General features: G+C 57.4%; 2 protein-coding genes across 7 annotated transcripts in view; one reads left to right on the top strand and one right to left on the bottom strand.

Moving 5' to 3' along the window:
• ATP6V0D1 (ATPase H+ transporting V0 subunit d1) overlaps positions 1–11,789 on the top strand; it is a 44,326-nt gene extending 32,537 nt beyond the window's left edge. The window contains exons 3-8 of the mRNA XM_005592264.4: positions 5,067–5,245; positions 6,605–6,684; positions 10,455–10,532; positions 10,659–10,835; positions 10,936–11,013; positions 11,117–11,789. Coding sequence (XP_005592321.1) covers positions 5,067–5,245; positions 6,605–6,684; positions 10,455–10,532; positions 10,659–10,835; positions 10,936–11,013; positions 11,117–11,278 — 754 coding nt within the window. The 3' untranslated portion in view covers positions 11,279–11,789. The remainder of the gene's footprint in view (positions 1–5,066; positions 5,246–6,604; positions 6,685–10,454; positions 10,533–10,658; positions 10,836–10,935; positions 11,014–11,116) is intronic.
• Positions 11,790–12,589: 800 nt separating this feature from the next.
• On the bottom strand, positions 12,590–19,342 carry HSD11B2 (hydroxysteroid 11-beta dehydrogenase 2). Of its 6 annotated transcripts, none has more exons than XM_074027371.1 (6): positions 17,381–19,342; positions 16,367–16,486; positions 14,305–14,517; positions 14,004–14,189; positions 13,761–13,898; positions 12,590–13,559 (listed from the first exon to the last, which is right to left on the bottom strand). In XM_074027371.1, exons 3-6 carry the CDS (start codon positions 14,468–14,470, stop codon positions 13,144–13,146), a joined length of 906 nt encoding a protein of 301 aa, XP_073883472.1. In that variant the 5' UTR covers positions 14,471–14,517; positions 16,367–16,486; positions 17,381–19,342; the 3' UTR covers positions 12,590–13,143. The 6 variants fall into 6 exon arrangements, with proteins under 6 accessions (XP_073883472.1, XP_073883475.1, XP_073883471.1 ...); XM_074027374.1 differs by having other exon boundaries at positions 17,770–19,342; XM_074027370.1 differs by lacking the exon at positions 16,367–16,486.
• Between the last annotated feature and the right edge of the window lie 4,879 nt (positions 19,343–24,221).

Genomic DNA, 24,221 nt, shown 5'->3' with positions numbered 1-24,221 from the left:
GGGTGGTACCAGTGATAATATAGACAGTGCCTGGAGAGGACTGTGAGCAGCTTTAGCAAATGGAACTGGGATTCACAGGTGGCTTCACAGCGTTGGGAGGACTCCAGGATCAGGTGGGGATAGAAAGGCCACTGGAGAGAGTAGGTGGCTGGAAAAGAGGCAGCTGTCTGGCATGGGGCTGACAGCCTGATTGAGATAGGGCCCCTAAAGTAGACTGTCGTCATGTGCTCTTGAGAGAATCTGGCTCAGTTTCATGCCACTAACATGTTGTTATGTCACTGTGCCCGAGCCCAGTCATTACCTTGCTGTGAGACTTGGGATAGTGTCTGTCAGGATTTTTTGACCTTGGAGGGGACTTTGATCTGGGCCATTCCATGATGTTTCCCCTTGAGAGAGTCGGTCCTGGAAGAGAAGCTGAGAGACTTGTGGGAGGAGTGAGTGTGGCCTCTGGGGAGTCCCAGGTGGGCTTTAAAGGCCTTTGTCTTTGAATGAGTGAGCCTCCCTGGAGGGGGCCTAGCCCAGGTGCCCATTGGCAGAGCCTGGGCATGGGTAACCTGAACCACCTGGGGGATCTGAGAGCCCATATTTCTCTTGTGTCAGGGGCCTCAGTGCCACCAGCCTGGAGTGGGCAACTGGAAAGAGGCTTTGTCCCAGGACAGTGGCCTCAAATGCCTAATGAGCCTGTCAGCACATCTGTGATTTTCTCCAGGACCTGTCACCCCAACCTTGGGGCCCTGCTTGGTCACAGAGGGGCATCAGGTTCCTCTGGCCCCCACTCCCCTGGCCAGTTCCTGTCTTTGCTATCTACAGTCACTGTTTCTGGGTCCGTGGCAGGACTCTGCAGTTGGGGGCTGTAGGCCTGCTGTGGTTTCAGGGTCCTGGGCTAGACCTGGCTCCTGCCTTGAAGAAGTGCCAGCACTGCCACTCTTTTCCTGGGCCTGGGGTCAAGCATGCAGGAGCTCCGTGAGGCCCAGAAGGCTCAGACCAGGTGGAAGGACCCAACTGTGCCTCGGGGAGAGGCAGGACTTTTATGAGCAGATTAGAGCTCATTATCTCTGTTGGAGCCACACCTCACTCATATTCTCTTTTTTTTTTTTTGAGATGGAGTTTCACTTTGTCACACAGGCTGGAGTGTAGTGGCACATTCTCGCTCACTGCAAGCTCCGCTTCCCAGGTTCAAGTGAGTCTCCTGCCTCAGCCTCCAGAGCAGCTGGGATTACAGGCGCGTGCCACCACACCTGGCTAATTTTTGTATTTTTAGTAGAGACGGGGTTTCGCCTTGTTGGCCAGGGTGGTCTCAAACTCCTGACCTCAAGTGATCCACCTGCCTTGGCCTCCCAAAGTGCTGGGATAACAGACGTGAGCCACCGCACCCGCCCTCATCTTCTATTTATTTTATTTTTTGAGGTAGGATCTTGCTTGTTGCCCAGGCTGGAGTGCAGTGGCATGATCATAGCTCACTGCAGCCTTGATCTCCTGGGCTCAAGTGATCCTCCTGCCTCAGCCTTCCAAGTATCTGGGATTACAAGTGCATGCCACCACACGTGGCTAATTTTTTTGATTTTTTAATAAAAATGAGGTCTTGCTATGTTGCCCAGGCTGTCCTCAAACTCCTGTGCTAAGAGATCCTCCCACCTCTGCCTCTCAAAGTGCGGGGATTACTGGTGTGAGCCACCATGGCTGGCCCTCACTTATCGTGATATGGAAGAGAAACTAAGTCTTGAGAGGTGGTATGCTGAGGGCATGGACAGGGCTCAGAAACAGTGATATTTCTGTTCACTTTCCACCCTGCACAGGGCTCTTTAGGACCCAGATGTGACTGAGTACAGATACTGTCACTAGCAGCTCACCCGAGCCCCTGCTGGGGACTGCAGTGGACAGGCTGGCAGGGGTACCCAGGTATCATGGCTGCCTCACCAGCACCAGACCAGCCCCCCAGGGTTGAGAAGCCATATTGTTCCAGCAGGTGGCACCAAAGGGCACAGCAGAGGGGCAGGGTTGGTTGGCTAGGGACTCTGAAGGCTTCTTGGAGGAAGTGGCTTCCTCAACTCCAAACTAAGAGGTCTGTGGACCCAAACTGAGTTTTGAAGGCACAGGGCAAGGGAGGGCCTCTGGGCAGAGGAATACAGATGGCCCCACCCCCACCCCACAAGGGCCTCTTTGGCCTGGCGGGCAGCCGGCCCTCCACTCCCCAGCTGTCTTCCCCTGGAGGGAGACACTGACCAGCTGGAACCTTATTCCCTCCTATTGAGGCCAAATGAGGGGAGGAATGGTGGAGTGGCTTTCTGGGGGCAGGGAGGCAGCTGCTTAGGCCAGGCAAGGAGGAAGAGAATTTCCCTGTCTGCCGAAGGCCTCAGCCTTGGGAGAAAGGCAGACTGCTGGGCCAGCCTCATCTCTGCCAGGCCTGTCCTGCCTCTCATCTCCTGAAAAAGAGGATTCTGCCCCTCACTGGGCAAGAGAGAAAAACAGGGCTGCAGCAGCAACAAGCTTATAGCCAGCCCGGGAAGGAAAGTGCTGGGCCTGGCACAGGATCACCCACGATTGGCCTGGCTTGGGTTTGAAGAGGGCCTTGAAGGGGCTGGGGTGGTGTGATTGTGAGTGGCCTTTACTAGGCTCAGCATTTCCCCCACATAAACAGATGCCCTGAGCGGGGGACACAAGGAGTGGGAGGTTGAAAAAGAGGAAACTGGCTGGTGGGGATCCCTCTGAGAAAATGAGACTAGGTGGGGTGTGTAGAGCCAGGCAGGGGGCCCTGGCCATGGGTGGAGGTGTGTGGACACTGGCCATGGGGGCAGGGAGCTCCTCTGCTTTGTGGTGTGATAGGGCCTGGTGCTGGCCTTCTCTGGGCCTTATCTGCTCTGACAGTGGGGCTGGTAATGCTAGTGGTTGTGGGATCACTTGGATAAGATGGGCCTTGGGTGTGTTTTTCTCCTTCTTCCCGTCCAAAAGGGAGTGAGATCATAAAAAAGCATCCTTCAGCTTGGGGGCAGGGGATTGGTGGCTGTCTCAGGGAGCACCAAGGCTACACTGGGGCTGGATGGGGTGCAGTTAGAGTATTGTGGGGTGGCGCATATGCAGCATGGGTTCTGGGGTATGTGAGATGTTGGAGGCCTCATAGGCAGGAGGCGTATGTGCTGTCCAGGGTAGAAAAGATGCAGGCTGGGGCTGCAGACCATGGCCCAAAGCTCTGGTGAGCTCTGAGGTCTCTTACTCTGTCAGCACTGTGGGGTTGGGGGCAGGAGGCTGTCCATTTGGGCCTCTTGGCTTGCAGCTGCAAGTGGGCCTTGCTTGAGGCTCTCAGTTATGGTTGGGAGTTAGGGGACTGTCTCTTCTCAGTGCACATCCTGTAGCTGACCCAGCCAGATTGGGGGCGGAGAGAGGGCAGTTGCCTGGCCCCAGGCCCAGGAGAGCAAAGGTCTTCGCAGGGCGCCAGGCTGGGTGGGAGCTGGGGGAGTGTAGAGCAAGCAGGGGGAGTGTAGAGCAAGCAGGGGGAGTAGGGGTCAGGCCAGGACAGGAGCTGGGGCCTTCTCCTCCTGCCGCCTTTCTGGAGGGCCCTGTGGGAGCTCCCCCAGTGGCCAGTGCTTTGAGCTGAGGCCTGGGCCCTGGGCTGCCACCTCCCCTCCTTTCTTCCTTCAGTATGGGAGAACTCACCTCCTACCAAGGTCCTCCCTGGACAGCCTGAGCACTGGTTGCACAAGGTCCTGTCACAGGGCAGGGGCCTAGGTCTGGCTCACTCAGAAGCTAGGACAAGACCCGTGCTCAGGGCCCAGCTCAGAACAGCAGCCTCCACCCCAACTTTTATCCTCCCATAGGTGCCTCACCCTGACCTTGGAGGAATTTCCCCTAGGCCTCATTTAGCTCCCTTGTACCCTGAGTTCATCTCTGGTGACAGACTGGAGGATAGTTGTGGCTACTGCAGCCTAACTGTGGCCTGGGGCTCTCTGCCCTTCACTGCATCCCCACACAGGTGACTACACAGAACTCTCTGCCCCAGCCCCTTTGTAGCTGGTTGTAGGCAGAGCCTTGTCCCTTGCCAAGTCTGAACTGGGCAGTCCCACCCCTCCCCAGCTCCACAGCCCCCTCTGCTGCCCATACACCCCACAGAGCTGGCCTTCTGCAGGGCAGAGTGATGAGAGCCTCGACCTGGGATCGACCTGACCCAGCCTCCTGTTCAGGTCTCTGGGTCTTATCCAGGCCATCCTGGGTGAATGCCCAGCCCTGGCCTCAGGCCCTAAAGGAAGAGGACAGCTCTCTATTCTGGCATGGGCTCTGCAGGTCTGCCTGACCTGGGCCTTTACTCCAGAGAACCCCCACTGGCTCCTTGCTGGCCTTCCCTGGAGAAGCTTCTCTCCACTCCACTCCTCAGCCTTTCCTCCCCTCGCCATCTCTGCCTCTTCCTCTTCTGTCCCCACTGGGGGACAGAGTGACCCTAACTGGATGGTGATTCCCCTGCTTACCCTGCTCATAGATCCCTAGTGCTCAAAACAAAGCCAGGGCCCTCCAGGCCCAGCCTCTGCCCCCCGCCTGCTGTAGCCCTGTGCTGCCGGCTGCTGCGCTTTTCTCTCCCTCTGCCAGTCCTGACCATGCCAGTTCCTCCAATGCATCCGTCACTCAGTGAGTGCCTCCAGGCCTTTGCACATGCCGTTCCCTCTTCCCAGAACACGCTTTCTTCTCCCAGCCCTTTAATTTCCCAGGCTCTCACACTCTTCACCCCTGGGCTGAGCTGCATGTCTCACCTTCTGTGCCCAGTTCCCGTGTCCTGTTAGAACACTGTTCATGCTGTGGGGTAGTTAACTTGTGTCCCAATCCCTCACAGGGCATGAATCCCCTACCCCGCCAAAGGCGGGGGCTGTGTCTGTCCTAGGCCTCTGGCAGTGGGGTTGGTCAGGAGCTTGAGAGGAACATGGGGAGGGAGAGGAGACATTGGTGCTTATCTGCATCACCCATGAGTCAGCACACATTGTTAAGGGATGATGACCTGTGCAGGGGGGCAAGGGCATGGTGCTATGCCAGGACTTCCCAGCCCCTACCCTGATGGGCTCCTTGCTATTGCCTGCCTCCTATAGTTACAGTTACATGATCGACAACGTGATCCTGCTCATCACGGGCACGCTGCACCAGCGCTCCATTGCTGAGCTTGTACCCAAGTGCCACCCACTAGGCAGCTTCGAGCAGATGGAGGCCGTGAACATTGCTCAGACACCTGCTGAGCTCTACAATGCCATTCTGGTGGACACGCCTCTCGGTGAGCTGCTGTGTTGGTCATGGGAGGTGGGCAGTGGTGTCAGCATCAGCACATCAGGGTGGGATTTGTGGACCTGCTGGGGGATGACCCTGAGCCAGAAAGTGAGACCTGCACACTGCTGCTTACCTTTGTTGCCCTTCAACTTCCTCCTCCCATTCTCTCCTCACTTCACCCCCTTCTGCTCCTGTCCTGTTGGTTTTGCTGGGCCAGGCAGGCTCCCCCAGGGTCTGACTGGGACTGTCTCACTTTGTGAAGCAGTCTGATTTCCCAGAGTGCAGAGGAGGGCTGAGCTCATGGAGAAGTGAGAGAGAGGCCCAGGTCCCTTGGAGTCCTGGGAGCTCCTATAGACTATGGAGCTTCTGCGAGCTGGAACGTGAGCAGAGCCAGAGTGGCTGGCTGGCTGTGAGGCAGAGGAGCGAAGCAAACATTGTCACTTCCCTCCACTGAGCAGGTCCCCTGGGTCAGGTCAGACAGTGTCCAGCAGGATGCAAGGTCCGTGTCAGAAGCCAGGGAAGGGGAATTAAGAGCTTCCTGCAGAGCCCTGCTTAGGCAGTGCTAGTTCCTGCCTGCTTAGGAGGCTGAGGAGAAGGCACTAAGTGTCCTCATAGCCAGAGTCCTGGGCCTGGGGTACCACTTCCAAGAAGCCACCAGGGTTGAACCACAGGCCTCTAAGCTGCACTAGGTTCTGAGCTGAGAGGCCTGAGCCCTACCTGCTGACCTTGTCTGCCATAGGCTCTCCCAGCAACTCTGAGCTGGTTCTGGGCTGTTTGTGGCTTCTTCAGTTTCTCCGTCTTTAAAGAAGAGATAGATGAGTGAGTCTGTAGGCCCTCTTGGGGGATGAGGGTGCTGTATCCTGCTCTGGCCTCTCTTTCCAACCCCACAGTGGCCTCCTGGGTCACTGGTCTGTGCCTACCCTGCTGTTGGACTTGTCCTAAGGAGGAGGCTGGTTTTCCAAATGTGGGCGCCAGGCCTTCCTAGGGGGTGTAAAGAAGTAGGCGTTAGGCCCCGAATCCACAGCTGCCTCTCCAGAAGGAAGGATGTCATGGCCTCTTATGCAAGCCTGTCTTTGGCATGGTCTGAGCTTGGGTCTGCCCCAGCGGTGATTAGATCATGTTATGGCTAGCTGCCTCCTTTATAAATCAATTTTAGGAGCAAGGAGGCAGGAGAAGCTCAGGTCAGTATACATGGCCCAGAGCATTGCTTCTGCCACTTCCAAGGCAATAGCCCAGGCTGGGGACCCCTCAGTACCCAGTCCTGTGGGCCTTGTGGCACAGGTACTCTGTGCCATGTAGGGCAGTTGAACATCAAGATTCTGGCCTAGACCACCTGCCCACCCCTCAAACCACGTTTCCTCCCCAGCGGCTTTTTTCCAGGACTGCATTTCAGAGCAGGACCTTGACGAGATGAACATTGAGATCATCCGCAACACCCTCTACAAGGTAATGCCCCGCACAAGCCATGGGCGATTGGCCTGTCGGTGGGTGGGGCTGTGGGAAGTGGTAGGGCGGTGATTTATGTGAGGTGCTGGGACAGGATGCAGCTATGCCAGGCTCCTATCCCAGGGGCTTATCTGGCTCCCATGCTGGGCACACGGCTGTGTGGAACAGGTTCTCTATCCCATATTGCCTGTGGCGGGCTCAGATAAAATCAGCAGGAGTGACTGGTGCTCCACCGCTGGCCTGTTACAGCTGGCTCCTGGACAGCCGCTCCCCTAGCATCCAGGAGGGTTATGGGCTACCACCCAGGCCGTAAACCCTGGAACCACCCTACCTAAGCTATTGCCAGCAAGGACAGGCACTTGAGCAAAGGCAACAGTGTGCTCAGTTATGGTGGGGGGAGGGACCTGGCGAGGCATAGCCAGGTCCTCATGTCCCTCATAGGTTCCCAAGCTTGGAGTCAGTGCCGTTTCCCACTGTCCTCATCCCCTGCCCACCTCTTGCCTCCCACCAGGCTGTAGCATAGACTGGGCAACCCCTAGAGATAGAAGGTGGGCTCAGGATTTCTGGGTCAGCGCTACCCTGGCCCAAAGAGATTAAAGAGCCAGGGGACCGGAGAGGAGAGGAAGGTTTAAAAATTAAAAAAAATAAAAGCCCGAGACCAGTTAGGTTAGGGGTGTTTGGGATAGACTATGCTGTGGCTGCAGTGAGGCAGTGAGCTATACATAGCGCCAGGACCCCAGACGGGCTATAGTCAGGAACATGGATCTGTGGTGGGCAGGCCCCAAAGCGGGGCTGAGGATGACCCCGGCCAAGGGACCTGCTGACCTCACCTGTCTATTGGGTGAAAGTCCTCTCCTGACCTGGTTGGAGCGAGCTGGCTGACATTCGGCTGCAGCCTGAGCCCAGGCCCGCCAATCTCCCTGCAGGGGCCTGGGCCAGAGCACATTGTAGGTCTGGTGATAGGGGAAGGGCCTGCCTGGAGGTTGCAGTGGTGTCGGCAAGGGACCAACACGTGCAGAAGGAAAGCATGGAGCATGCGCCAAGTTGCAGGCAGTTTGCTGTGGAAGGACACATTCCAGATGGACAGGGGAGAAGTCTAGAAGAAGAGGCAGGCATGGGATCAAGTTACCCAGGGCTTTGAATGTAAGGCCAGAAGTTTGAACATAGTCCCGTGGGCAGGGTCAGCCAGTGGAGGTTTCCAACAGAGCAGAGTCTTCTCAGAAAGCCCCTTCTAGCCACAACGTGGAGAGCAGATTAGAAGGCCTGAGACCAGAGGTGGGAAGGTCGTCAGCTTCTTTAATCCTTTGGACTGCACTAGGAACTGGGAAGGTGTCATTATCCCCATGTGAAAATGGGGAAACTGAAGGCTCAGAGAAGTAGGGTGGGTTGCCTAAAGCCACATAATAAGTCACTGGCAGTGCCAGGGATCACACCTGGCTCAGCTTGTTTGCAAAAGTGAGTGCTCTCACCCACTCCACTAATAGGGCACAGGCCAGCCAGTTAGCTGAGAGGAGAGAGAACATACGTGTCTCTGTGTGTGTGTGTGTGTGTGTGTGTGTGTGTGTGTGTGTACGCACGCGCCTAGCTGGCCTGTTGCCGGGTTCCCTGCCCTGAGACAGGGTGAGGGGTGCGGCTGTCCACCAGCCTCACCCATGCCCTCACCGGGCCTGACTGGTTCTAGCTGGAGTTGCTGACGAGGGCTACCCAGGCACCAGCTCGTAAACATGGACCCAATGCTGTGGGCCTTGTGCCAGGACTGCCAGCCTGTCAGGCAATGTCCCAGCCCGATGACCACAGATGGGAGATTAGGTGGACCCTCAGCCACCCGGCGGGTGGGAACAGTAGGCAGCTGGTGCAGCAGCCGTGGACTGGCAGACTCCAGGGGACAGGGTGGGGGTGGGAAGGTGACCTTGGTACTGGGGTTGCTGGGATCTTGCCAGTTTCTTTAGCTGCCCTAGCCTCCAGAGAAGAGTCCCACCAGCCTCCCTGACCCTGGGATCAGCCTCTCCTGGGATTGGTACAGATTGGCTAAGCAATTGGGTAGGTAGCAGGGCATGGAGCCCAAGACCTGGTTAGTTGTTCCCCCACAAATAGGAAGTGCAGGCCCCACTGGGGCAGGCTGTGGGATTTTTTACATATCCAGCTTGGCTGGCCACAGGGAAGGAGGTGACTGTGGGGACAGGCCCCTAGAGGGACTGTGAAAGGTACCACCAAACCATGGGAGGGGTTGGCAGCTATCTCTGCCACCCAGGCCCTCTGATCCCTGAGATCCTCTGTGCTGGGGTCAACCCTCTCTTCCAGGCTTCTTACTCCCTGACCTGTCCTAGATTTTTGTTTCCCGTGATCCCAGAGGTCACTCTCAGGCCTTCCCCTGAGTCGAGCTTGCCCAGCATTGCTCGCCAGGGCAGACCTGGGCTCACAGACTCCTGGGTCTCATCTCATCTCTCTTGGAGCACCACCCAGCAAAGCCTGTGAGCCCAAACTGGCTGATAGTTGGTGGAAAGGTCTCCACACCTTGGAGTTTAGACCTCAGTATGAAAAGCTTTCCATGCCATCCAGCCCTTGCCTGCAACCTGGAAGAATAATCTCTAGCCTGTGGAGCCAGAGTCTCTGAGCCCATGCCAGCAGATGGGACTAGGGAGGCCTAAGTGGAGGCTGGCCATTACAAGGGAGCTCCCCATGGGGCCCGTAAGATCATCCACCTTCCTTGGCATGGAGAGGTGTTGGGAGGAAGCATGGCTGCTCTTGTGAGTGAGCGTTGGGAGGGACCTGGGGCCTGGGCTGACCTCTTCTTTCCTCATGCCCAGCAGATCCAATTTGCCTGGGCAGGGAGTGCTTGTTCCCGCCGGCAGCCCATGTGCCTGCCATTGTACTGTGCCCAGCTGACGTCCGTGTAGGCAATAACCATCCCTCAGCAGGAACTGGCCTGACAATTTTGTTCTTGCTGTGTGATGCTGAGGGACTGCCTGGAGGATGGGAGGAGGAGGTGTTCTGTAAGGGAGGGTGGCAGAGAGGGCCGGGTCACTCAGTCCCTGCCATCCCTGTGGACTCTCAGGTGTGGCCTTCCTCACCAGCCCACGGACACCTGTTTTGTTTTGTTTTCTTTTCTTTTCTGAGACGGAGTCTCTTTCTGTCGCCCAGGCTGGAGTGCAGTGGCATGATCTCAGCTCACTGCAACCTCTGCCTCTCGGGTTCAAGCAATTCTCTGCCTCAGTCTCCCGAGTAGCTGGGATTACAGGCGCCCGCCACCATGCCTGGCTAGTTTTTTTAATATTTTTAGTAGAGACAGGGTTTCACCATCTTGACCAGGCTGGTCTTGAACTCTTGGTCTTGTGATCCACCCACCTTGGCCTCCCAAAGTGCTGGGATTACAGGCGTGAGCCACCACATCCAGCCACACCTGGTTTTCAGAAGCTGAGGAAGGGGAGGTTTGGAAAGATTTGGGGAAAAGGAAGGCAGAGCAGCAGGGGGAAGTCAGAGGACCCCTGCGAGCCCAGCCTTCTGTGAGATGAGGGGGTGAAGGGGACTGTAGGCTGAAGCAGACAGTCCAGTGGGCCCTGCCCTGGCACTCCTGCATGGAAGGCTATGGGCAGCTGCCACTTGGCTGATTCACAGAAGTGTTTGGCTTTGCTGTAAGGACTGCCCTGGCCCATCCATAGGTGTGCTTGTACCCACCTTGAAAGGGGCTAGGGAGGGGAGGAGGGAGCTATGAGGGCTTGGCCCTCCAGAGCCTCCTTGCCTGTGCTGAGCAAGCTGCATGCTCTGCACAGGCATACCTGGAGTCCTTCTACAAGTTCTGCACCCTACTGGGCGGGACTACGGCCGATGCCATGTGCCCCATCCTAGAGGTGAGTGCCTGCCCGCCCTCCTGCCTGCTGGTGCCCGCTAGCCCTGGCCTGGGGAGGCTCTGCCAACTGACTGGCTACTGCCTTCTTCTTCCTCCCTCTCTCCTTACCTGTGCACTGGCTCCACAGTTTGAAGCAGACCGCCGCGCCTTCATCATCACCATCAATTCTTTCGGCACAGAGCTGTCCAAAGAGGACCGTGCCAAGCTCTTTCCACACTGTGGGCGGCTCTACCCTGAGGGCCTGGCGCAGCTGGCTCGGGCTGATGACTATGAGCAGGTCAAGAACGTGGCCGATTACTACCCGGTGAGTGCCCCAGCTGGCAGGACAGCGGGTGGGCGTGTTGTCACCAAGCACACCCACCCAGAACCCTCATGCTCATGCTTTCCCCCACCCCCCTGGCCAGGAGTACAAGCTGCTCTTCGAGGGTGCAGGTAGCAACCCTGGAGACAAGACGCTGGAGGACCGATTCTTTGAGCATGAGGTGAGTCTGTGGGGTCTGCTTGTCAGAGGGAGGCCAACCTGGTGGTTTAGACCTGACTCTGTGGCCATGGCCACCTGGATACCACATCTTCCTGTGTTCACAGGTAAAGCTGAACAAGTTGGCCTTCCTGAACCAGTTCCACTTTGGTGTCTTCTATGCCTTTGTGAAGCTCAAGGAACAGGAGTGTCGCAACATCGTGTGGATCGCTGAATGTATCGCCCAGCGCCACCGCGCCAAAATCGACAACTACATCCCTATCTTCTAGCGTCCTGGCCCGAGGCTCTCAATTGCACTGTGTGTGTGTGTGTGTGTGTGTGTGTGTGTGTGTGTGCGTGTGTGTGTGTGTGTGGTCTGTGACAAGCCTGTGGCTCACCTGCCTGCCCGGGGTGTAGTACACTGTCCTAGCGGCTGCCCAGTTCTCCTGACCCTCTTAGAGACTGTTCTTAGGCCTGAAAAGGGGCTGGGCACCCCTCACCAAGGATGGACCAAGACCCCCTCCAGAGCAAGGAGGCCCCCTCAGCCCTGTGTTTACAGCCGCTGATGTGTCTAAGAAGCATGTGGTCACTTTCATGTTCCTCCCTAACTCCCTAACCTGAGAACCCTGGGGGCTGGGGGCAGTTCGAGCCTCCTCTCCCTTCTGTGAGTCACTCCCAGAGCCGTGGCCCATGGGAAGGATAGAGTGTGTGTGTCCTTGGGGCCTGGGGGGATGTTGCTTGTCAGCTCCCTCCCTCAGCCCTGCCCCTCTGAGACAATAAAACTGCCCTCTCTAAGCCCAACTGTCTGCTGTCTCCTTTAGACCCTAGTACCTCTCCATGACCCCTAACTTCCCTTGTGACCCCACCTTGCTAAGCAACCCTGCCTAAGCCTCCACTTCCCTCCCTCAGTCAGCAGCCCAGATTCTTCAGGGTTGGGGAGTTCCAGGAAAATAGCTCCGTCTTCTGCTGGAGGCTCAGATGCATACAGGCCTGGGAAGCTAGGTGTTGGCCCTGGAGGCCCCCCTGGCCTTTCCAGTTGCTTCAAGCAATTGGGATCAGGGTCATTACCCCTATTTCTTTTTTTTTTTTTTTTTTTTTTTTTTTTTTTTTTTGAGACGGAGTCTCGCTCTGTCGCCCAGGCTGGAGTGCAGTGGCCGCATCTCAGCTCACTGCAAGCTCCGCCTCCCGGGTCTACGCCATTCTCCTGCCTCAGCCTCCCGAGTAGCTGGGACTACAGGCGCCCGCCACCTCACCCGGCTAGTTTTTTGTATTTTTTAGTAGAGACGGAGTTTCACCATATTAGCCAGGCTGGTCTCGATCTCCTGACCTTGTGATCCGCCCGTCTCGGCCTCCCAAAGTGCTGGGATTACAGGCTTGAGCCACCGCGCCCGGCCACCCCTATTTCACTATGAGGAAACCCATGGTCTTAAATGATTTGCCCCAGGTCAGTGGAGGAGGGGGAGGTGTGAATCACAGAGTCTACCAGGGGAGTCCCCAGCCTCCATGCTGAGCCCCAGGAGTTGCCACCCTGTCACACGGCCACATTATGTCACTCAGCCAGCCAGCCAGCCAGCCACCCCCTCCAAACAGCACCTGCCGCATTTTAGAAGAAATAAAAATTTGTCTTTATTTAACATGTGGCAATTGGGAAGTACAGTACAACCTTCCCTGTGGCTTGGGGGCGTGTAGTTGGGGCCCTAATTCTTGAGCCAGTCAAGAGACACTTGGGATTTAACCCTCAATTGCAGCACTGAGGCACTGGTGCTGAGAAACAATCCTGAGGGGGACCCCAACCCACCCAGTCACTCCTTAGTTTGCAGAGGCACCATCTGCAGAGTCCTGTGAAAGACTGCAGTGAGGTCTTTCACGAGACTCCCCATCCAGCAGAGTTCTCCAAGCTTCAGGATAGAGTGTTGTGCCAGGAGGGTCTGTTTGGGCTCATGAAGCAGTGGAGAGGCGCAGAGGCACACTGGGAAACCTTGGCCTCACCGGGCCTGGATTGGGCATCGGCAGTGGGCATGAAGTGGGGGCAGGATCCTTTAGGCTAGGGTCCAGGACAGACTTGGGGGATGGTAATGCTGGGGGTTTTCGGGGAGGAACCAAGGGCTCACAGAGCCTTCTGTGCTGCATTGGCTGGGCCATAGGTGCACAGGGCTCACCGAGCCACTGCTGGGGAAGGGCCGAGGCTCAGGTTTGGGTCCTGGGCTGCGTCCTGTGGTGGGGTAGCGCCAGGCTGGCCAGGCTGCAGTGCTCGAGGCAGACAGTGACTGATGAAGAAGGCCTGCAGGAAGCGGCGCCGCAGGCCCTCAGGCAGGTAGTAGTGGATGAAGTACATGAGCCCTAGGCCCTGGCCGGGGTAATAGCGGCGGCGGGGCCGAGCTGCCAGCAGCGCATCTGTGATGGCATCTACAACTGGGCTGAGGTCGGACATGGCCAGGCGTAGCGAGCGCAGGAACTGCCCATGCAAGTGTTCGATGTAGTCCTTGCCATAGGCCTGCAGCAGCTCTTGAGGCAGGTTGGCCAGCAGCAATTGCTTGCGCTTTTCCCACTGACCCACGTTTCTCACTGACTCTGGGGAAGGAGTGGCAAGGTCAGAGCGGGCTCAGCTAGGGGAGCCAAAGTCAATTAGGACTATTTAACCTGCGCCAGGTCTCCAGCCAAAACCACACCCCCAACCAAAACCACAACCGTTCATCAAAGTTGACCTGCCCCCATAAGACCATTCCCAGCCCCACTCCCCACCCCCACCCCACCCCCAGCCCTGATTCCCACCTGTCTTGAAGCAGCCAGGCTGGATGATGCTGACCTTGACCCCCCAGGGAAGGAGTTCACAGCTGAATGTGTCCATAAGTAGCGCCACAGCCGCCTTGGAGGTTCCATAGGCCCCCAAGCATGGATATGGCATGTCCCCTGTGGATGGATTGGGAGTGGGGCAGCTCAGCTTTGGCAAGGGGCTCCCTAAGCCCTCCCTCACCCCAGGGGGCTCCTTTTTGCTCCAGTGGGGCAGGCACTCACCCGCTGGGCTGCCCACAGTCACGATGCGGCCCCTTGAGCTGCGCAGCAGGGGCAGGAGGCCCTTGGTCAGCTCGAGTGCGCCAAAGAAATTCACCTCCATGCAGCTACGAAAAGTGGCCACTGGAGACAGCTCCGCATCAGCAACTACTTCATTGTGGCCTGCGTTGTTGACCAGGCCCCACAGGCCTGAGGTCACAGAGCAGAGGAGGAAGCCTCAGGTCAGCCCAGCAGCAAACTTCCAGTCCCCGTGTCCTTCCCACTGCCCTGCCATGCCCTTGCCTGGTGGACACTTGCCACTGACCAGTGCTGGTGGTGTGGGCCTTGGTGAACTCTAGCACGCGGCTAATGTCTCCTGGTTTGGTCAGGTCCAGCTGCAGCAGCCTTAGGCGAGGGGAGCAGCAGGTACGCAGCTCGATGGCACCGGGGCTGTTCAACTCCAATACGGTGGCCAGTACCGTGAAGCCCATGGAGTCCAGTTTCTTGGCCGTCTCCTTGCCAAAACCAGAGTCACAGCCTGGCCAGGGCAGGGCAGTCAGTGAACTTCCACTGTGGCCCAGCCTAGCCTGAGACAACCCCACAATCACCAGGGTCTGGATGGGATCCAGGCCCCTGCAAACCCAAGCCACCAGCAATCAACGACCCTAACTTCTTCCCTAGGCCCATCTCTGGCAGGCTTTGCCCCTCTAGCTGAGCCCTGGGCCCTAACTCTGTGACAGCTGTCATCTGTCTGACTCCCCATGGCTGCCCTACCAATGTGGCTTACAGAAGAGGAAACTAAGGCCTAGTAATGCTAAGTTGCTTCCCAAATCCACATAGGTCAGGTCTGGGACAGTCCCAGGCCCCAGTGTAGTTCTGCTTTCTTGATTTCAGGTCACAGCTCACAGGCACAGGCATAGTATTAGTACGGAGCCTCCCTTTCTTTTTCTTTTCTTTTCTTTTTTTTTCTTTTTCTTTTCTTTTCTTTTTTTTTTTTTTTGAGACAGGGTCTCGCTCTGTTGCCCAGGCTGGAGTGCAGTGGCATGATCTTGGCTCACTGCAACCTCCCCTCCTGGGCCCAAGCATTCCTTCCTCCTCAGTCTCCTGAGTAGCTGGGACTACAGGCCTGTGTCACCACGCCTGGCTGGTTTTTTCTTTTCTTTTTTTTTTTTTGAGACAGAGTCTCGCTCTGTTGCCCAGGTTGGAGTGCAGTGGCATGATCTCAGCTCACTGAAACCTCCGCCTCCTGAGTTCAAGCGATTCTCCTGCCTCAGCCTCCTGAGTAGCTGGGATTACAGGTGTGCGTCACCATGGGCCTGGCTAATTTTTGTACTTCTAGGAGAGCTGGGGTTTCACCATGTTGGTCAGGCTGGTCTCTAACTCTTTTTTTTTTTTTTTTTTTTGAGGCGGAGTCTCGCTCTGTCGCCCAGGCTGGAGTGCAGTGGCGCTATCTCGGCTCACTGCAAGCTCCGCCTCCCGGGTTCCCGCCATTCTCCTGCCTCAGCCTCCCGAGTAGCTGGGACTACAGGCGCCGCCACCACGCCCGGCTAATTTTTTTGTATTTTTAGTGGAGACGGGGTTTCATTGTGTTAGCCAGGATGGTCTCGATCTCCTGACCTCGTGATCCGCCCGTCTCGGCCTCCCAAAGTGCTGGGATTACAGGCTTGAGCCACCGCGCCCGGCCGGTCTCTAACTCTTGACCTCATGATCTGCCTGCCTCGGCCTCCCAAAGTGCTGGGATTACAGGTGTGAGCCACTGCGCCCAGCCTGCCTGGCTGGTTTTTAATTTTTTTTTTGCAGAGATGGGAGTCTCACTATGTTGCCCAAGCTGGTTTTGAACTCCTGGGCTCAAGTGATCCTCCCACCTTGGCCTCTCAAAGTGCTGGGATTGAAGATGTGAGCCACCACATCCGGCTTCTCTTCCTTTCTGACTGCCTAGGCCTCTCCTCCCTTAATCTGGACTCTGAAGCAGCCTCTTCTCTACTCCTGTCCCTTCCTGCCCTCTTGAAGCCCTTCTCTACCTAAGCAGCTGAAGGGATCTTTCCAAAAATGACAATATCCCTCTGTGCTGCAAACCTTTCCAAGGCTGCCGCAGTCAGAATGAAGCCCAAGCTCCCTGGCTCAGGCCCTGTATAACATGAGCCCCACCTCCCTTCCCAGCCTCAACACGCTCGACTATTTTTTCAGGCTGGAGGCAAGCTGGAGGCAAGCTGGAGGCCCATCCCCACTTCACCCAGACCCTTGGATTTCCAATCAGTGGCAACACGGGTGTTTTCTGAGCCCCAGAGTACTTGCCTCCAGGACAGGGACCATGCTAGATGAAGAAGAGAACAGACCTACATTTGAATCCCTTCCCACACCCACCAAGTGTGACCAAGGTTAGTTACCACTCTTGGAGGCTTAATTTCTGTCTTTGGTATGCAGAGAGAAGAACCACCAGGCAGAGCCAATGTAGGGGTCCATAGTACTGATAAGCCCCTGCCTCCTTGATTGTTCCCATGCTGATCCTGGCTCCATGGGCAGCCAGTGAGGGAAGGGGAAAAGCCAGTGAGTGGGGAGGCTTTCTGTTCTGCTCCTGCCCCCACCCCTGGCCCTCAACCCTGCCCCCCAACCCCCATTTTCTGGAATAGAAGCTGCAAAGCAGCTCTGCTTCCCTACTCCTGGACTGCTCAGTACGGTCTCCCCATCTCAGCTCCACTCCCTCTACTGAAAACAGCACTGGGCAGGGGGCTTCGAGCTCCTGCTGAGGAGAGGTACTCCCCCAGGCAAGTCTGCCTTGGAGAGGGAGGCAAGCATGTGTGTGTGCGTGTGTGTGTGTACACACACATGCATACGTGCACTTGCCCGGGTCCCTCTCAGAGCAGACAGGTCCTCCCAAGGGAAACAGACCTCCCAATTCTGACTTGAGCTGACCACAGGCCTCAGGTCTGTGGTCCCAAGTCACCCACATCTTGCACACCCTCTTGCTCATGTGCACACCCTCAGATACCTGTCTATCCAACCTGGCTGGATGTTTTCAAAATGGGCTCAATCCCTACCACCCATTGGTGCACATGCGCGCACACAGGCACCTGACCCTCAGCCCAAACCCTGATTCCACAGCTGAGCTCCAGGAGTGGCCTCGGCAAGTGGTTCTCTGGGCATTCTTAGGAGGGGGAGGGGGAGTGGCAGCTCTACCGGGCCCAAGACACAGTGTTCTTGGCAGGTGGGGCCGAACCTGGTTACCTACTTGTCTTCCAGCTGGGTGTTGAGAGACAACCCCCAAGTGTGAGGGCCCTGGGAAACCTGGAGGCTTCCTGATGCTTGTACAGGGCAGGTTGGGTAGTCCTCTCTCCCCCAACCCCAGCTTCACCACCAGAGATCTGGTGAGCCCAAGTTAGAGAAAGCATCCCTCCTCTTACCTCTCTCTCAGGCTCAAAGCCAGAAGAAACAGCAGCAGCACAAAGGCCTGAGGTGAGACCTCAGGAAAGACCATCCAGCTAGGCCACTAGTACCTGCAGATGGCCTGGGTCCTGTTGAGGTGGCTCACAAATAAAGAAAGCAGGAAGGGATCTGCCCTGTCCCCAGAGGCAGAGCCCACAACCTAGCCCCTACTTCATACCAGGGGTGTCTGTTGACTTTCCTTCCTCAAACCCCTGAAATTGGGGTCCGCTGAGGCTTCACACTGCTCCTGGAACCTGGGTCTCTCCTGTCCAGCCCGAACGCTTCCCCATCTCTACCATCTTTGCTGGAGTGTGTGGCCCTTGTGCCTCCTTCCCCCCTACTCTGCCTCAGCAGTCTGACTTCTTACCTGATTCAAGGCCGGTCCCAAGGAAACCACCTCACATCCTCTTCTCCCCACCCCCACAGCCAGACTGGCTGTCCCCTGCAGAGGCCATGTGTACTCCTGCCTTAAGCCTTTGTCCCACATCCTTTCTCTGATCTGAGATCCCTTTCATACTCCACTTATCTCCACTCATCCTCCAGGGCCCCACTCAAGGATTTCCTCCTCCGGAAAATTCTCCCAGCTCCATCTGATCACACAGGGCGCCTAGTAGACCCAGGTCTCTGAGAAGCCAGGTTGCTGGCTGCCCCAGCCCAGGCGCAATGCAAGGACAAAGCCTAGAGCACCTGTCCAAACCCATGGGTGTTGGGGGAGACACCAGGCTGCCCCTCCCCCATGCAATGGAGTCAGTGCCCCCTGGCCTTTCTCCCCCTCCCCACTTCCGGCCGGGCCTGCAGCCCCCGCTTCCCCTTCCCTCCCTCTGGTGACAGATTTATTCCCTGCTTCAGACAAAGGAGCTCAGCTATACGGTCAGAGACACCTGAGCCCAGCTCTCCAAGAGCTCCTTCCTGGGCACAGAGGACCAGGAGGGCTTGGGGGTGGGGTGCTGGGTGCAGGCTCCGAACTACTGCCTCAGCAGTTTGGCAGTGGATGGCTACACAGAAAGACAGCTGAATGTCCAGCTGCCCCTCATGGTGACCTCAAGCTTTTCTGAACTCCAAGGATCCCAGCCAGTGGGGGTTGGGTCGGGTGGGGAAGTTCCCCATCTAAGCTCTTCCCTCTGGCCCCAGGAATGGGAGATGGGGTGTCTCAGGTGGGGATGTCAGGCAGCGTTCAAGGGGTAACGATCCTCCCTTCTCAAAGCCTCCGAAGTCCCCTGAAACGGCTCTCTTGGGGAAGGGAATGGCATAAACTCTCAAACTCCAGGAGGCTCCCTCTTCTCAGCCACCAGTCAGTTTCCTTCTTGAACCTGCCCACTCCCTGTCTCACTTTCCCTCCAACACTCCCTGCAGCAGCAGGTAGTGAACCCGGGCTTGGGGAGGTGCCCGGCGCTCCCTACTTGGCTCGCTCCCTGCACCCCGGGGAGGAGAACTCTCCCACTCTTGCGCTGGGGAGCCCGCCTTGGCCGTGCCCATGAGGAGTCAGTCCTGTGAGTGTCTAGTCCCGCCCTCGAGCCTGGAGTCCCCGCGCTCCGCGACCCGCGCACTCACCGGTGATGAGCACCGCGCGAGTGGCCACCGGCAGGCGCTGCGGGCGCGCCAGGCGGGACAACGCGATCCAGCCGGCGGCGGCCAGCACGGCGAGTGCGGCCGGCGGGGGCAGCAGGCGCTGGCACAGCCAGTCGAGCGCGGCCAGCAGCGCCAGCGCCGCCAGCAGCGGGCGGCCCAGACGCAGGTCTGAGCGCAGCAGCTGCAGCAGCGCGCGGGCAGCCACGAGCAGCCAGGCGCCGCCCGACGGCCAAGGCCAGCGCTCCATGGCGGCCCAGCGGGCTGGGGCGGGGCGGGGCGGGGGCCGGGCCGGGGATCGGGGAGAAAGTCTGGGCCCGGGCGCGGAGTGCGGGGGAACACCGGCCTCAGGCGCGGGAGGGACACAGGCTTCCTCTGCTCGCCCTCGGGCCGAGCTTATAAAGAGCCCCGGGGGCGGGGGAGAGGGCGGGGAGCGGGCGGGGAGGGGGCGGGGCTTTCCTCCACTTCTCTCCCGGCACCCCCTGCAGGGCAGGTGCCCCCCCACCCCCGCCCCGCCCCGCCCCCTCGACCAGATTCGATTTGGAAAAAGCCGGAACAAAGTCCCAAAGTTGCTGCGCTAGAGGAGCCGTCTGGCTGCAGCACCCATGCGCCCGGGGCTGGCAAGCCGCCGCGCTCAGGTGAGCACATGCCACTCACGCTTGTTCGGGACACCTGAGGACACGCACAACCGGCATCCCGGTGCCCTTTGCTGATCGCACCGCCGCGGCCGCCAAGCCTGCAGGAACACCGTGGGGAACCAGCCGGTGCTCACCTGGTCTCCGCTGCCGCTGCCGCTGCCGCCGCCGCCAGCGCCCGTACACGCGCCGCACTCCCACGTGGTCCGCGGCGCCAGGTCCTTGGCGCACACACCCTAAGGCGCGCTCACCCCTGAGCAGCTCGCGGCCACAAAACCCGCCTGGGACAGGGGCTGGTGGGGAAGCAGGACGACCGCTCCGGGTTCTTGGAGTCTCTGCCCATCTTTCCCTTTCCTTCCAGGGCTTAGCCCTGGGGACGCACGACCCCACTTCCTACCTCACAAATATATGTGTGTGTGGGTCAGTGGCGGGTGGGGTGTCAGAGGAAGCACCTAGGTTTCCCATTACCTATGGCCCACCCCCGCCAACCCCAACAGCCAGGCCAGAGGGGTGTCAGTGAAGAAGGCAGCCTCTAGGACAGGGTGGGTGTTCCCTGCCTTGCTCCCCTGAACCCCCAGGGGGTAAAATAAGTGGTATGAGTGTGGGTGGATTTTTCTGCCTGCGTGTGTGAAGGTCTCCATGCTTGTGTGTGGCCCAGTGGCCCCCCACCCTGCCCACCCCCGTGTCTGGCACACTGTGCCTAGCATCCATGCCAGGGCTCTGCCAGGCACTGGGAATTGGTGCCAGTACCTGGCTGCAGGCTTGATGCTGAAAGGAGTAGGTGCAGCCCTCGGCAGACGGGTCCCTGCTTCCCGTGGGCCTCCAGGCCATGCTCAGTGCCTCATCCCTGCCCTCCCAAGGTCCTGGGAGGTTGTGGACTCCCTGTCACACCTCCTAGCCCTGTTGCTCATTCTCTCGTAGGTGTCCAGGCTCTGCCAGGGTTTCAGGGCAATGCCTCCTCCAGTGCCCTCTCTGCCACCAGACACAGCCCCCTGGTGGGCCAGGGAAATCTCAGGGGGTGCTGGGAGCCAGACCCACCTAAAGGGAGAGGCTCTGGGTGGAGGACCAATTTGCTCCAAGTCACTCCTGTGCCTCCACCTATCCATCCTCCTAAGGACAGATGACAGGCAAACCCCGGCCCTGGGAGGCAGGACTTGAATGAAGAGGGTGTGTGTGCCTGACCTTGGGTACACGACCTTGTGTGCCTGTGTTTGTAAGCACTTGTGTCCATGGGACTCTGTGGCTTGTCCAGGCCATTTGGTTGTGTCACTCCCTATACCGTGACCCTGTGTGTGCAAGTGAGTACGTTTGTGTGTGTTGTGTGTGTTTCTGGTAACTCTCTGTCCTTCAGTCTGGGTCATCCTGCCTCTAGAAACTCAGGGAAACATTCCTTTTCCAAAGTCACTGACTCCTGTTGCGGTGAATGTATGGCCCAGGCTCAGAGACAGACACAGCGCTCCTGGCCTGACTTCCTGATTTGAGCTGTAGAGCTTGGATTGGCCAGACCCCCCAGCTTTAGCCACCCCACCAAGAGTCTGGCTGTGGTTTCTCCAGCCTCAGTCCATTGGAGCCTTCCCCTTGGATTGGGGAAGGGAGTAGAAGCTGAGATGAGGGTCCTGGGGAGCCTTCAAGGTCAAAGTGACACAGATAGAACTAGCACTTGCTAAAGCAGGAGTTGAAGAGTAGGGGGATGGGGCAGGAAGGCAAGATAAGGACAGAGACAGAAGCAGGGTCCTACACTGTCCTGGGAAGGAACCGCAAAGGCCACGATGGGGAGAGAGACTTGCTGGGAGGCGATGTTGGGATTTGCGTTTAGCTGAAGAGTATAACGTGGTTAGGATGAGGAAGGGGGTATTTCCAGCTCAGCTTCTGGAACCTCATGCCACCTCAGGCAGAGCCATTAGTCTTATGGGATTTGGGTCTTGGTGGGACTGGACCATCTGCCACATTTTTATGTAAACTCCCCCTGCCCATTTATCCTACTTCCTAGCCCAGACCTCCTCCTTCCCAGAACCTATGCTCCAGCTCCTGTGGCCTCCTCAGCCACTGACCCCTTATCCCTCATTAGGTGGAGACGTTCTAGAAGTACAGGGTGGTTAGGGCAGTCATGGCTGGGAGAAGCTGGCCCAGCCCTGTCTGAGGCCTGGTGCCAAGTCGTGCCTGCCTAGGGGCAGAAAACCAGCCTCTGCTAGAACCAGGAGTCTAGGCTGTCAGGGCCTTCCAGGGAAGAGAAGTGGAGAGGGGCAGTGGGCAGGAGCCTCAACAGATAAAGCAGGGTCTGGCAGGGCAGAGGAATGAAGGGTGACCAGGAGCAGAGCCCCTGATCCACTCAGCCCCTAAGCCCTCAGCCCACAGCCTCCCTTAGTCCTTTATCCCAGCCTCCACCCCACCTTGGTCAGAAACCTGGTTAACCAAACCCTTAGCACGCCCCAGGCTCTGGAGGACAGAGGGGTGGGCAGGCTGGCTCTGGTCTCCTCCAGCGCAGTCCAGCAGCTCACTGGCACCCTCTGCTGGCCATGTAGGGAGAGCACGGCTCTGAAGGAGATAAAGACCAGGTAACCGACTGACTAGCTGGATTGAGGAGAGGGGAACAGATGTCTAGAGTAGGGGGTACCAAGTGGCAGACTCCAGGAGCCCTCACGCTCTGTCTTCTGACTGTACTTGGGTTCCTGGAGCAGAGCACTCAGCACTGACTTGTCAGCCTCAGGTCAGAGGCTGCAGTTTCCCAAGGAGCCCCTGCCCTGCACTCTGCTTCAAGCCTTCACCCCCACCACGCCTCCTCTTGGCAGAATGGCAGAGGGTCCCTCTTCCTGCCAGTGGCCAGGGTCCTAGACCCCATTGCTCCCTGTCCTCAAAGACAGCAAACTTGTGTTGAGTTCCTACTGCATGCCAGGCCCTGGCCCTGTGCTGGGCACCACAGATGTAGCAACTGACTACTGGCCCTAGCAGCAAGTGTACTGGCGCTAGCCTCACCCATGGGGAACCTCAAGCCCGTATCCCTTTCCACAAGCATCTCTCTTGTGGCTGGGCACGGTGGCTCATGCTTGTAATCCCAGCACTTTGGGAGGCCGAGGCAGGCGGATCACCTAAGGTCAGGAGTTCGAGACCAACCTGGCCAACATGGCAAAACCCCGCCTCTACTAAAAATCCAAAAATTAGCCAGGTGTGGTGACGCATGCCTGTAGTCCCAGCTACTCATGAGACTGAGGCAGGAGAATCTCTTGAATCCGGGAGGCGGAGACTGCAGTGAGCTGAGATTGTATCACTGTACTTCAGCCTGGGTGACAGAGCAAGACTCTGTTTCAAAAAAAAAAAAGCGTCTCTCTTGTGTTTTCTCCTGTTTTCAGCTGCATTTCTCTAAAGTTGTCCATAATCACCATCACCACTCTCCCCTCCCGGCCTTTGCCTGGGACCAGCTCCCCCTCCTAACCCCCTAGTTCCCAAATCCTATAGACCCATCTCTGGTTTCAGCTAATTTGGCCTCTTCAAAGCCTCGGCCCTGCTGGCTTTCTCCTGCCCCAAGCCCTGTCTCCCTTGGGTGCCTGCGAAGCCATGGCTGCCGGGTTTCCTCCTACCTCACTGCCTCTCCTTCTCAGCCTCCTTCTCCAGCTTCTCTTCCTTGTGGGTGAAGCTCTGGCTGTGGAGGCCTCACCCTTGGCCCTCCCCACACGATGAGCTCATCTTTCTATTCACATGCTGGCGACCTCCCTGCTTGCTTTCTGGCCAAGCCCTCCCTTTTGACCACAGGCCCACATGTCCAGCTGCCCCTGGACACTTCCCTTGGACACACATAGGCCTCTCAGCCTCAGCATGTCTAACGCTGGTCCTGGCAGTCATCGTGCCCCACCACATCCTCAACCTTCATGCCATGCAATGGCCTCCAAATCTCTTGCCGTGTCCCAAGCCCTGGGTTGGGTGCAGATACCTCATCATAGCCTTTATAGCAGTTGCCATTATCACCATTTTACATTCAAGGGAACTGAGGCTTCCAGAGGCGAAGGGAATTGCTCAAGCTCTCAAGCTCAAGTCCATTTGCATTGGAGTCTTGGACCAGCCCCAAGATTCAAACTCAGGTGCACCTGAAGCCAAAGTCTGGGCTCTTGAGAACTGTGTTAATACGGGGCTGTGTTGGTCACCTGTGGCACCTTAGACTTCATCCTGAGGGCAAAGGAGAGCTTGGAATGGTTTTGAGCAAATGAGACCCCCATCCCAGGTGGCCAGGAAATGGATCTGGGGAAGAGTGGAGGCTGATTAAATTATTATCGCTTTTAAATTTTATTATGATTATTACTTTATTATTATTATTACTTTTAGTTAGCGATGGGGTCTTGCTCTGTCACCCAGGCTGGAGTACAGTGGCACAATCACAGCTCACTGCAGCCTTGAACTCCTGGGCTCAAGCAATCCTGCCATTTTAGGCCTCCATAGTAGCTGGGACTATAGGTGCTCACCACCACAGCTGGCTATTGTTTTTTAAATTTTTTGTAGAGACAGGGGTTTCACTATGTTGCCCAGGCTGGTCTTGAACTGCTGGCTTCAAGTGATCCTTGAGGCTGGTAGTCTGCATCCAGATGAGGGACAGAGTAGAGGTCTGTTCAAACAAACTGAGCTCGAGGCG

This window comes from Macaca fascicularis, chromosome 20, assembly GCF_037993035.2.
Source record: "Macaca fascicularis isolate 582-1 chromosome 20, T2T-MFA8v1.1".
Classification (NCBI taxonomy): Eukaryota; Metazoa; Chordata; class Mammalia; order Primates; family Cercopithecidae; genus Macaca; species Macaca fascicularis.
The sequence above is the reverse complement of the archived record's forward strand: the minus strand, read 5'-3'. Positions and strand labels throughout refer to the sequence as shown.

What these genes read in the sequence shown, in the direction of transcription:
- HSD11B2 (XM_005592856.3), bottom strand. Translation starts at nt 19,218, where the DNA reads ATGGAGCGCTGGCCTTGGCCGTCGGGCGGCGCCTGGCTGCTCGTGGCT. An exon ending in TCGCGCGGTGCTCATCACCG is followed by an intron (nt 14,518 to 18,953) that starts GTGAGTGCGCGG and finishes TGCCCTGGCCAG; the next exon opens with GCTGTGACTCTGGTTTTGGC. An exon ending in GACTGTGGGCAGCCCAGCGG is followed by an intron (nt 13,899 to 14,003) that starts GTGAGTGCCTGC and finishes ATCCATCCACAG; the next exon opens with GGGACATGCCATATCCATGC.